Raw genomic sequence first — 13376 nt, 5'->3', positions numbered from 1 at the left:
TGAATATCTTTTATGCTTATTTTTAGGTATTTAATTAATGCCATTTAAAAAAAAATTTCCAGGTATAAATGTTTTTTGTTCTGGTATATTGATTTGTGTATGTCTGCATACGAAAATCAGTGATGATACTAAATTCATGTTAATTCTAATATTGTGACTGTTGATTCTTCATATTTTCTACTACAGAATTATGTTTTCCATGAATAATAGTTTTGTTTTGAAATAATGTTTATATCTTCATACCTAGGCTTTATGATACTTGGTAGAACCTCCAACATTAGCTGTATCGGGGTGATGAAAAATATCCTTGTTTTTTTCTGATTTCAGTGGGGAAGGCTTTCAGTATTTCTCCACAAAATGTGATGCTTACAGTAGATTTTTAAAGGCAGTTTTGTTGACAGATTCTAAGGTTAATTAAAAAAAAGATGACTGCATTGATTTTACTCAGCACTTGTTTGTGTCTGTGTGAGGACATGATAATGCAGGAGAGATTTGGCTGCAGGCAGAGATGAAACCCTTCCCAGAGGAAAAGGAGGAAACCCCTTCCTCTTCAGAAGGGCTGTGAAAGTAAATGTAAATTGAGATGTACTGGAAAACAATAATGTAAATTCTTGAGACTGGGATTATCGTGGTGAAATATCTTAAACATTAGCCCGATATGTTTGTCATGTGCATTGGAAAGAGCAGAGACTAGAGATGAGCAATCATTCAGACTTGTTAAATGAGGGCCTAAAGCAGATGAGATGGCAAAAGAAAATTGCAAAAGTCAATCTAAAGAGTGTTTGGAAGGAAGGATGGATTTTTGTTATACAATGGTAGAAAAGGGTGTTAACATTGACTCAAAGATAAGGTTGAAGCAATTGGATGTTGATGACTTCTGACTGAAATGGGGAAACAGTTCATTGAGGGAAAAACAATGACCTCAGTTTTTGGTTCTTGGAAGTGCCACTGTCTCCTTCCCTAAATGGTAAGCCATCATGTATAGGGGAACAGTCTTGGCTGTAAATGTTCATGGCTGTCATAATTCCAGACATACAATAAGATGATATTTTGATTTGTTCAATGACACACACATATATATATATATATATATATATATATATATATATGGACAAAAAGTAGATATTTAGGTGAGAAATTTTGCCCAAAGATGTTCATTTGGGAGTTACCTGGGGTGGTGGTAATTGACACTCTAAGAGTTGAACTTTTAGGAGATCAAACACAGAGAGAAAGCATGTCTTAAAGTTAGGGGGACTCTTGGAAGATACCTCTGTAGGGAGAGAGAATCATCAAAAGACATCTGATGGTAATGGTTAGAGAGAACAGAGGTAAGATTCAGAGAAGTCACTGAAATATGGAGGAGAGTTTTCTAGGGCAGGTTCTCTATAATGCCAAATAGACATCAGTGATCAAAGAGACCATGGCGGAGAGGGAGTGGATAAAATAGTTAATAGGTTGTGATTATATGTTTGAGGAATGACAGAAATTGTTCTGCAACTACATGAAGCAGTAGAACTAGCCAAAAGTAAAGTGTTGTATAGTAAACATCTGAATATTTTTAAGGCAGGAGAGATGACTTCTATACTGGAGGAGAGTACAGAATGAGAACCCAGATGTGATGGGGGGAAGGGAAACGCCCTGAGCCAGATCAAAAGCCTTTAAAAAGAATAGTTGAAGTAGTAGTATGTAGTATAAAGCATTTTATGAAGCTGAATACTGAAGCGTGTTGTAATTTGAAGCTTATGGGTAAATACAAAAACACCATTATAGAGGTTAGCAACCAGCCACTTTCCGTGATGAAGGAAATTTGTATGTTTTGGACAAAGATTGCCATTTACAAAGATCTCCAAATAGTATGTGCCGTGCCCTTTGTGTGGCTCTTGTATTCATTTAGATGCTGTTTGGCTGCGCTTTTCATGTTAAAGTTGAACAGAGTCATGTGTATACTTCATAGCTCTATTCCCGATTTCTAGTAAGTTGTCATCTACTTGGTTTTCCTGAACTGAAATGCAGTTATTTTAATCCTCCATCCTGGCTCCATGGAGAGATGAACTGTGTCAAACCACAAACCTGGTGCCTACTGTTCACAGATTTGATTTATCGGTGCTTCCCCAAAGTGCAGCATACCACTGCCAGCCTTTTTAAATTTTGGAGTATATGTTATATGACGTCTGTTTTCACCTTTGAATCCTCATTGATAGGCAGGGATATTTATTTATATATAATTATATAAAGCAGAATTAGTACATATGATTATAGAGATTTTATAGTTCCTTTATATTTCTTTTATTTCTCCATATTTCAGTACATTTTAGGAAGTTAACTATTTGACAGCATTGAAGTTTATTTGCTTAGCTTTTAAAATGAGATGTAGGATCTTTATTATTTGGTTACCTTATTGAGATTGTTTAATATTATGTTCATATCAGTACCTTCAGAATCAGCAAAGAATCTAATGTTATTTATATTTAAACAATCTGAGTTGAGGGAAATATTTTGCCAAAACTATGCATAAATTACTTTTTCAAATTATGAAATTTATAGCTGTTTGGGATAACAGCCTCAAGCACAGGTTAGAAATACTTTTTTGAAACGTATTTTCAGAATTGACTGTTTTATTTTAAAGACATTATCAAAGAATGCAGTTTATTTGTGAAGTGAAAGTTAAATTCCTTTTTTTGTCTGTGCACAGGTTTGGATATCACTGGTGAGGAAAGGAGGAGGAGAATTTTCATTTATTAATCCTAAGTTTCGTGTAGGAGACTTTACACACAAAAATTTTCAAATCTTTGAAAATCCCCAAAACCTTAAATGATTTAAGGAACGGATTAGTTTCTAATTAGTGGAGAAATAAAATACTGGCTTTATTGTAATATTGGGCATGGTTTCAAATAATCTCAGATTTGGAATATGTTTTTCTTTTCCTTTATTGGAAAAGCATCTGAGTTTATGCCATTACTTCAGAAATATCTTATTTTAAACTGCTTGAGGGGAAAACACAAAAACTCTCTGGTTGCTATTGGCTTTCTGCATATTTTCTACAAATAAAGATACCACACTTGTGTATTACATGATGAGGTTATACCAAGATTATTTATAAGAATCATCATTTAACTAATAGTACTTAAAATCATGAAGACTGGAGCCAAAATACAGGTTTCAAAATTCTGCCTTTGCCGCAGAATTTTGTTAGGCAAGTTACTACTCTGTGTTTCCACATCTGTAAAATGAGAATAATAATTCCACCCGCTTCACAAGGTTGTGAAGATTAATGCAAGTTAATGGACAATAGAGTAGTTAGAACAATTGCTAGCACATAGTAAATTCATATTAAATATTTGCTGATGCCAGGACTGCTGTCATCACTACTACTTTTACTACTGGGATTTGATACCATTCCACTCTGAACAATTTTAATTCAGTTCATTGGCTAGTGGCTTTCCTTCCCTGTATCTCCCAAGATGTGTTAAGCCACCTTTGGGAATAAAGTTAGAGAACTGAAGGGATTCTTTAAAAAACGTGGTGTTTTTTGAATGATACTATATTTAACTTAAAATATAAAAATACATTCCCTATGCTTATTGGGGAGATACGTGTGAGCACTTAACCTGCTTACTCTCAATACTTACTTGATCATGTCATTTCACTTGTGAACATACTAGTTTTGTGTGCGTCTCCAAATACATTTTTAACCCTACAGTGGGGCAATTTTTGTTTTGGGATTACTTTTTAAAATGCCATTGACATTCCTTGGCTGCTACACTATTTTTCAAAATTACTTAATTTTTTGGAGTATTTCTGAAACTTACGTAACTTATTCTTCAGGATTTTATCTCCTGTCCATTTTTTCAGTAAAGCTTAGCTGTGTATGTGTACACATGCAGACACACCATCTGTAAACATATTTTCATTGATCCATGTTTGAATAATAAGTATTGTGCAATATTTGATCTTTGATGGCCAGCAGTATCAGAAATATCAAGAATCGTGTGGAACGTGACATAATTCTTAGTCACTTTTTCATAGAATTGTTGAAATTATATTTTTGTGGTCCTGATTTAGCATACCTAACAAATCCCTTTGCATTGTAAAACAAATACACACCTGAGACACAAGAAGCTAGACTTTCAGAAGTGCTTTTATTACTTCCTTGAAATGAATCCCCCTTTCATATCACAGGCTTCTTTTCCACATTAGAGTCCCTCTTTCAGTTGAATAGACTGACTAATATAATATGTTAACTCATGAGATACTCACTCTAATATACACATATATTCTTTGTAAGTTATGCATATTTTCACATATGTGTATGATTCTCAAATTCAGACTTAAGTCTGCTACCCAATCCATCTCTTTTCCCTGAAATGTCTTGTCTTCCCTGTTTTTCAAGACTCAGCTTTGTGTAAGCACTTTTGTGAAACTTCTCTGATTTCCTTCCACTTCCCACTATACTCTGTTCTTCGCCAGAGCTCCTATGATGTTTCTAAGGATGGCATCTTGATCTGAATTACAGAATACTAACTTTAATCACACTTACTTTCATTATAAAATGTGGACACCAATTCAACTTGCCTGGAATAACTATGGTTCTTCCATGAATTCAATTAAATAATATATGTAAAAGTACCTAGTCATTGTTAACTATATGGTGAAACATTCAAGAGATGGTAGATATTAGTGTTATAATTATGTCACTTTTCTATATTCAGCCCACCTTTGTTGACTGTGAGCTTCTGTGTGTCAGGTTCCATGGAGTATTACTATTGATGTATTACTATTACTATTGAGTATTACTATTATTGAATATTACTATTCTCAGTTCTTTGATATAGGCGATTCATGTGTAAATTGATAACAGAATGTGTTTGCCATGTAATGTGCATCTGTATTATAAATCAGTGACTTTTATTACCTGCTAGCAATTCCTAGAATATGGTCGAGTTGACCTTCTTCAAATTTTAGTATTTTCCCATTTTTAAAGGAGTTGTTTTTGGTTCTTATTTATAAATAAGAGTCAGACCAGGTACAGTGGCTCATGCCTGTAATCCCAGCACTTTGGGAGCCTGAGACAAGATTGTTGCTTGAGCCCAGGAATTTGAGACAAGCCTGGGCAACATGGCAGAACTCGATCTCTACAAAAAATTAGCTGAATGTGGTGGTAAGAGCCTGTAGTCCGAGCTACTCAAGAGGCTGAGGCAAGAGGATAGCCTGAGTCTGGGGTGGTCGAGGCTACAGTGAGCCATGATGGTGCCACTGCACTGTAGTCTGGATGACAGAGTGAGACTCTGTCTCAAAAACATAAATAAAAATAAGGTAATTAAATAAGAAAATAATTTGTCATTCTCAACAAATGTTATTTTTATTTTCTGGGATTATGTAGTAATGAGAGAAACATATGGTTAAGCAATCTCTTTGACAGTCTACTAATTTGCTTTTTGAGAAATACTAATTGATTATGTATTATGACAGCTAGCTATGTGTTGAGGACCAGATTCTGAAGTACATAGATGATATCTAAATACACAAACTTGGATTGATGAACTCAGCCAGTCAAAGCTATTATTCAGTAAGGCACTCGGCAACCTGTAAGATAATCATTAAAAATATCAAATAAAGTGTCTCATTTCTGGATCACTATGTCAACATGTCAGTAGAACAAATCTATTCAGTCCTTTGATCTTTCAAATTATATTATAAAATCTACCTTTGTTAACAGTTCCTTGGGCTCAGATGTGCAAAGAGATTGAACGTAAAGTTTCCTAAAATACTTTGTCTACTAATATTTTCTAATTATCACAAAATATTTTGAGAATGCAAATTTCATTTAAATGTCAACCATAATTAAGCATGTACCATTTGTTTTTCTACTCAAGTTTCACAGTTTGATGGAATGTTTTCCCCACAATTTAATAAATATTTGTGTTATTTCACATGAATTAATTCAAAAGTGTGGATAAGAGCAACATATTTTAATCAACTATTGTTGTGATGGACTAGAAAATAAATTTATTCACTAAGCAAACTGTTTACTATGCATTTGAATGGGATTTATCATGCTTAGCATTGGCAGCCTGAGCATACAGGCAACAATTAATAGGAAAGCCAAATATGTATACTGCATACTGAGCAAAGCAACTTTTTTTTTCTTGGTTATGTCATAGATCTCTAGTATCTAAAACTTTTAATTATTTACCCCATAATGTCCTGTACCTAGCTGTGTTCCAACAACACCAATTGAAGTGAAGTAGTAGATAAATTCTTAGGCTGTGTGAACTATGCATTTGTAATTGGTACCAAATATGTGTTTGATTTGATTTTCAGTTGCTTTCAAAATTTTTAATTTGGCATTCTATGTATACATCACACAACTACATTTTACAAGTAGTGCTAGAGATTACTGGGTAAATGGGCACACTATTCTTCCCTTCTTCCACCAGCCTCTCAAAACCCCAAAGATTTTAACATCTTCAGCATGATGGTTAAAAATGCCTCCTGATAGATGGAATTAAGAGAAAGATGTGAGTGTTCTTTATCTGGCAGTGCAAATGTGTGTGTGGCCAAGTTACTTTTGGCAGAATGCAGTACTACATGTGGTAGTACTTATGGTACTTACGTGCACGTCCAAATGGCACATGTTTTTATTTTGTTACAATTTAAATCACATAAATTAGACATACAAAGACAAAATTTAATCATCTTGTCAATCCTTGCAGTACAAATCAGATTTTTGACTATGCAGTCCTGATAAAATGGCAGTTACACTTGAATCTGAGCATAGCATAAATTACTTTTCAAACTATTATACTGAGAACAATATATGTAAAAGAAATGCTTAATTCATTTGCTATGGTTACTTTCTTTTAAAGACTTATTTGTTCTCTGGGTGCACAGAATGATGGGGTGTAATGAAATGAAAGCTGAAAACAGATTAAAAGAGTAATTTCCATGTCCGTGTGCTTTTGCTTTACCTTCTCCTTCTGAAAATGGGTTGTTTATTCAGTGAGCTCTGTTCTTAAGTGACTGCTCAAGCTTTGGGGCATACCTTACTCCAAGTGGGACTTTAATTCTTAAATTTTACTTTCTGTAGTAGTATCTGCTGTTTTAAGTGGTGAAGAATCCTTGGGTGGAAGCATAATTTCAGGGAAACATAAAACTGGAAATGGGGGACAGTTTTATAAATGAAGTATTTTAAGTCAACTTATGCAACGAACGGAATTCCAAGGGGATCTTTATTGAATATGGGTTATTATTGACCTCTGAAGTCCCTTTCTCCTATTTCCATTGCCTGTTGCATCTTTGAATTTTCTTAATGGAGGAATTATGAACACTATACTCTGAGATCCTAGAGAGGAGATTCCATTTTCTGTGGATCCCAGGACCTTCCTATAAGAAACATGCAAGTATGGTTGAAGGTAATATTGAGGAAGTATAACTTCGTATCAGGTGTAGGACATAGCTTTTCCTAGTTGTCAGGAAAGTTGAAGTGGAAAAGGAGTTTTGGGCACTTGATTATAAATGTAGGGGGTAGAAATAGGAGTGACTTTTCTTGAATATCCATTATATACCAGACATTCTGGTATACACATTCTCTTTTTTAATATTCTTAGCTTAAAAAAAAAAAGTGAGGTGGGGCGGGGGGGTAGGGCTTATGATACCAGTTTAACAAGGGGCAAAAGGAGCATGTAAAATGGAAACAACTTACCCCAGGTCACATTACCCCCAGGTGTTAAGGCTGATGTTCCTTTTTTCTGGCTTTCAAAGCAAGATCTTTTCCATGATGGCATCACAGCCTTTCTCACATGCAGTGGAATATGCCATTCGTTCATGTGAGAGCCTGTTGTGCTAGATATGATGGAGTTCCTGAAACTTCTGTATTGTCAACTGGATTGCCTGATGAGTCAAAGGGGAGAGGGTGGAACTTTGTGCCTGGGTTTTTTTTTGTTTGTTTGTTTGTTGGTTTTTGGTTTTTTTGTTTTGTTTTGTTTTTGTTTGAGACAGAGTCTCGCTCTGCCGCCCAGGCTGGAGTGCAGTGGCGCGATCTCGGCTCACTGCAAGCTCCGCCTCCCGGGTTCACGCCATTCTCCTGCCTCGGCCTCCCGAGTAGCTGGGACTACAGGCGCCCGCCACCAGGCCCGGCTAATTTTTTGTATTTTCAGTAGAGACGGGGTTTCACCGCGTTAGCCAGGATGGTCTCAATCTGATCTCCTGACCTCGTGATCTGCCCGCCTGGGCCTCCCAAAGTGCTGGGATTACATGCGTGAGCCGCCGCGCCCGGCCGTACCTGGGTTTTTGTCTGGAGGAAGGGATATATGCTAGAAAGTAGGTGTATAATTATAAAATATGTCCAGGAAATCTTACTTAGAAGTTTTTTTGTGCTTTCTTTTTTTAACTTATGAGATCTTTACTATGATGACCTTGTGTTACTAAATTTAGTGAGCATTGGATTACTTATAGGAGAAAAATGCTTTCTTTATGGACTCCACCTACCCTAATTGAAGTGGTGTCTGTTAACACTTTTTAATGCTTAATCATGAATTGTGAAAGTTAAATGTGTTTCCTGTGTAGACTCTACTTAGAAAATGTGTACCTGAAATGGAAAGTAAAGTACTATTCTCTCCTATTGTGAGAGGCATCTCTTTTCCTATAGCCATGATTTGCTAACTGTGGCCTGCATTTAAAAACTCTAGTTTGCTTTTCTGTGGAGAATTATGTGTGTCCAGTGGAAATCCACGTACCTCTTCTCGGTAGTGAGATGTGTCATGCTGTACAAGTTCAGAAGAGACACAGTAGGTGTCACCTGTCACCTAGCAACAAGCATTCTTCTTTGTGTCTTTAGCTACTTTTCATTTTTAGTCAAAATAGCTATGAAAACGTAGCACTTAGATTTGCATTTATCTCCAGAAATATTTAGATTAACCTTCAAATATTTTTAGTTCCCAAGATAACTCCCTGTGACAGATGAAACAGAAATAACTTTAAGTAGAAAAAAAGCAACTTATGTGGTAGAAACCTTGATGCGCAGAGCCAGGCAAACTTAGACCTGTTACATAACATCACAGACTGACATGCACAAAGCCTGCCTGTCAAGTTCCCTAGTTGGCTTTAAAAATTATGGTAACTGGCCGGGCACGGTGGCTTACGCCTGTAATCCCAGCACTTTGGGAGGCCGAGGCGGGTGGATCACGAGGTCAGAGATCGAGACCATCCTGGCTAAAACGGTGAAACCTCGTCTCTACTAAAAATGCAAAAAATTAGCCGGGCATGCTGGCGGGCGCCTGTAGTCCCAGCTACTTGCGAGGCTGAGGCAGGAGAATGGTGTAAACCCGGGAGGCGGAGCTTGCAGTCAGCCGAGATCGCGCCACTGCGCTCCAGCCTGGGCGACAGAGCGAGACTCCGTCTCAAAAAAGAAAAAAAAAATTGTGGTAACTGAATTGAATATGTATATAAACCTTTATTAGTTGATTTTTAAAATCGGTGCTGGAAAACACAAGATCATAACTAATGAAGCAGTGATTTGTAAACCTGAATCTGGAAGACAGAATTCCAAATAAGATTACTGTATCAGCACCACCGTTCAATTTACTCGAAACAGCAACTAAATTACCTTTGGGCAGAGAGTGGAATCCCTGGCTAGTTAGATGTCTAGTGTGTTTCTCTGTCTCTATTTAAAGATACATAAAGGGATTCTCAGAGGATCTAGCAACAAGTATACTTATGGGTCTATTTTAATACATTTAAAATGTATTAAACACTAACCTTTAAAGACTGAGAACATAATAGATCATTTAAGATGTGATGAAGAGCAAGCCGTCTGCTACTGTAGTATAATATAACGCCTGTACTCTGAGGTAATTATGACAGAGTAACTGCTTATTTGTTAAAGTGGATAGCATTCACTTTCATTATGGCCAAGGTCACTTCTGTTGTCCAGGGTGTACTGTCTTTGAATTATAAAGGAACTTGAGTGATCAAATGTGGAAATTTCAAGACAGAAAAAGAGAAAGGAAAGAATTTAAAAATCATTCTCTATGGTTTTCAGCTAATAAAGAGAAACAGGTGTAAGTGGAATTTCTCCAGTCTCTCCTCTAAAACCAAGAGTATTTACCCATGGTTCCAGGCAGCAATATTTTCATTAAAAAGTAATCCTAAAATACTTTCGAAAGTGTAATATTTTATGCCTTGCCATTTTTCATGTTTTTCATATTGAAATAAGCGACCAGTCCTTTGCTTTTCTTCACCTAATGACAATTGAGAAACATTTTTGAAGCCAGGAAAATGAGGACCAAAACCATGCGTCATGAGCATTTTGATGAGGCCACTGGCCTTTAAAACTTCTGTGCTTTGGGAAGATTTACTGGATAATTTCAGAAACCTATTTGGCAGAGCTAAGTAAATTTAATTTGGAAATTGATGAGCTATTAACTGTTATTGGAAATGTGCCATTTTACTATTTTATATCATGGCTTGCTTTTGATAGGGATGTGGGGGGAAAAACTAAAGGCCCCGTAGCATGAATAAAATTAGAGATGCATCTGTTCTATCATGTGGCCTCCATTTAGAGAAATCTTTTTTATTTCCTATTCAATATCTAGGCTGTTGATTAAAAAGTGGTAATTCTTACACGTATGACATTAACATTTTACAGATTGCTGTATAAACATTACTGCAATTAGAGTAGGCAAGGTAGATAAAGCAGGTATTATTATTATTATCCTTGCTTCTTGGAGAAGAAAACTGGGCATCAAAGAGGTTGAATGAGTTGCTTAAGTTCACACAGCCAGAAGATGATAGAATTGAGACTAGGGACAGACAGGTCTTCTCAACTCTAATCTGTGTCCTCATCTCTTTCCTTCATTTGTGCTACAAAAGTTTGAGGGGCTGAAAGGCAAGAGGTGAATCTTGAAACACTCTCTTAGGAGCCTGAATTGGATGGAAAGCAAAAACTAGTTTTGTATCAGGCCCTCCCCTGCTTTAACACCTACAGAAATACAAATTTAAATTGTAGAAGATTGCAAACGTAGTTGGTATGACAAACCACAAAGAGCCATGCAGTAAGATTTGGGACTAAGGCAGGGTTTTGTGAGAACCTTGACATTATCTTTTACCTTGTTTATAAAATTTACTTCTGATCAGTTTCATCCTTATGTCTTCTCCTAGTGGGAATATAAATTGGTACAGCTAAGTGCAGTAGTGTAGGATGAGGTTGCGTGGGTGAGTGGTGGTTGTAGTTTGCAGTGGACTCTGCTTGCCAGGCCCTGCCCTCTTCCAGATTGGAGGCTCTTTGTGTCTGTCCAGAGGAGGCATCCTTTTTAGTTGCTTAAAGGCATCATTCAGACCAGCAGAGATGCTGGTGCACACTAGATTTACATGCAAGGGTGTTTATGTGTGATTCGTAATAAAAGTCACAAATGATAAGGCAAAAGTTAAGTAAATAATGATATATTCTTTCAGTGGAGTATTACAAATTTTAGGATTAAGCATTAGTAAGTTTAATATGAGAAAATGCCTATGGCACATTAAATGAAAAAAATTACAGAGCTACCATGTGAAAAATAATGAGCCAGGTTTTGACATACCTTGAACATTCTGCTAAGAAGTTGGAACTGATTGGATTAGATATATTTTGAAGACTAGAAAGGATAAAACATCTTTGAGAACACTGTGTCTTAGGTGACTTTTTAAGTATTTCAAAGGAGACCATGTTATGGTTTAATCATGTTAAATAGAGGAATTATACTCTGAATTTCAAGAGAATGTTTTTAGTCTGCCACTATAATATTAAAATATTGGATTGCCTTTTTAGTAGCATGCCTGGTAAAAGCTGTAGTGCATATTAGGGGACGTGTTTTGAGACATTGTTATAGCAAGAGAAACATATATATTTAAAGCTGGAATAAAATTAAACGCCAGTTTCCTTCACCGGTCAAGCCCATGGAGCTTGTGAACTGTGCTGCATTTCATTTAAGGCCTTTATGAGTGAGTGAGTTCTTTTCAAATGTATGGAAACATACACAGGAAACCAGGCCCAGTGCTACAGCCCATAGACATTGGCACAGAATGGGCGCTGCTGAGAACTCCAGGGTGTGTCCCCTCTTGAGTGTAATTCCAAATGAAAAATAAAGTCAACTGTGCCTAATAAGCTGGCTCAACTGAATGCCAAAGAAAATTTGCCTCATGAGATGGAAATTCTGAAGCAAGTAACATAATGCTGAGAGAGAATAAATAGGAAGACTTGTAAGATATATCCAAATAGGGCAAATGGTCTATTATAATCAGAACTCCCCAACCCCATAATGTTTAATGATTTGGTGAGATCCTAATGGTCCTGGAGATTTTGAACCTTTTAGAAAACACATGAATATTTAATTTATATTTAATTTTTAAAAGAAGGGACATATATTAATTTAGGTCATTATTTATTTATTTATTTATTTGAGACAGAGTCTCGCTCTGTCGCCCAGGCTGGAGTGCAGTGGCGCGATCTCGGCTCACTGCAAGCTCCGCCTCCCGGGTTTACACCATTCTCCTGCCTCAGCCTCCCAAGTAGCTGGGGCCACAGGCGCCCGCCACCACGCCCGGCTAGTTTTTTTGTATTTTTTAGTAGAGACGGGGTTTCACCATGTTAGCCAGGAGGGTCTGGATCTCCTGACCTTGTGATCTGCCCATCTTGGCCTCCCAAAGTGCTGGGATTACAGGCTTGAGCCACCGCACCCGGCCAATTTAGGTCATTTTTAAAAAGTTACTTGGGTATTGGCTGACATGGAGCCACTACATTTATTTCTATTCATTATTCTGCACATTTTTATCAACTGTAAAGAAATTATCATTTCCCCAATAAAATGGCATTACTTTAAATTCTCTTAGTTGCTAAGAATAATGAAGCCAAGTGTTACAGTTTGAGTATTTGGGGCTTCTCTTTTATAGAGGAAATTTACTTACAAACCTTTTTTTTTTTTTTTGCCATTTTCTCCTCAGTTGTCTCCGTTGCATCCCTTTCTTTTTATTCTCCTCCTCCCTTCTTCCCTTGTTTTTGCCTAGGTATTCACTATTTAGTGCCCAGGATCTTGTCCTAGTGTCATAGCTGGTGTTTTTTCCTCTACTGCATTTTGCCCTTTCATGGCTGAAGAACAAGCCGACAACACATAGCTGAAGATAAGATATGCCTCAGCTCTATGATCATGAACTTAAGGAACTGTAGATTTAGGTTGTATTTTTTTTCCCCAAAGGTGGAATAACATCAACTTGTAGAACTTTCTCTCATCATTTGTCTTTGTGTTTTTCTTGCAGGATCAATGTGACTCTAAGAACAAATGGATGAATGAATATCCATATGAAGAGAAAAACAATAAAGGTCGGTTAGTCAAATGTTAAAATTG

At 36.6% G+C, this 13376-nt stretch overlaps 1 protein-coding gene across 5 annotated transcripts in view; it reads left to right on the top strand.

The window, feature by feature from the left end:
• The window catches only part of KLF12 (KLF transcription factor 12), a 447122-nt gene that overhangs the window by 127830 nt on the left and 305916 nt on the right, over window positions 1–13376 (top strand). For all 5 annotated transcript variants that reach the window (XM_015439340.4, XM_065532966.1, XM_074022140.1 and 2 more), the window contains one exon: window positions 13288–13351. In XM_015439340.4, coding sequence (XP_015294826.3) covers window positions 13319–13351 — 33 coding nt within the window. In that variant the 5' untranslated portion in view covers window positions 13288–13318. Of the gene's footprint in view, window positions 1–13287; window positions 13352–13376 lie in introns of those variants that run through there.

Source organism: Macaca fascicularis, chromosome 17 (genome assembly GCF_037993035.2).
Source record: "Macaca fascicularis isolate 582-1 chromosome 17, T2T-MFA8v1.1".
Classification (NCBI taxonomy): domain Eukaryota; kingdom Metazoa; phylum Chordata; class Mammalia; order Primates; family Cercopithecidae; genus Macaca; species Macaca fascicularis.
The sequence above is the reverse complement of the archived record's forward strand: the minus strand, read 5'-3'. Positions and strand labels throughout refer to the sequence as shown.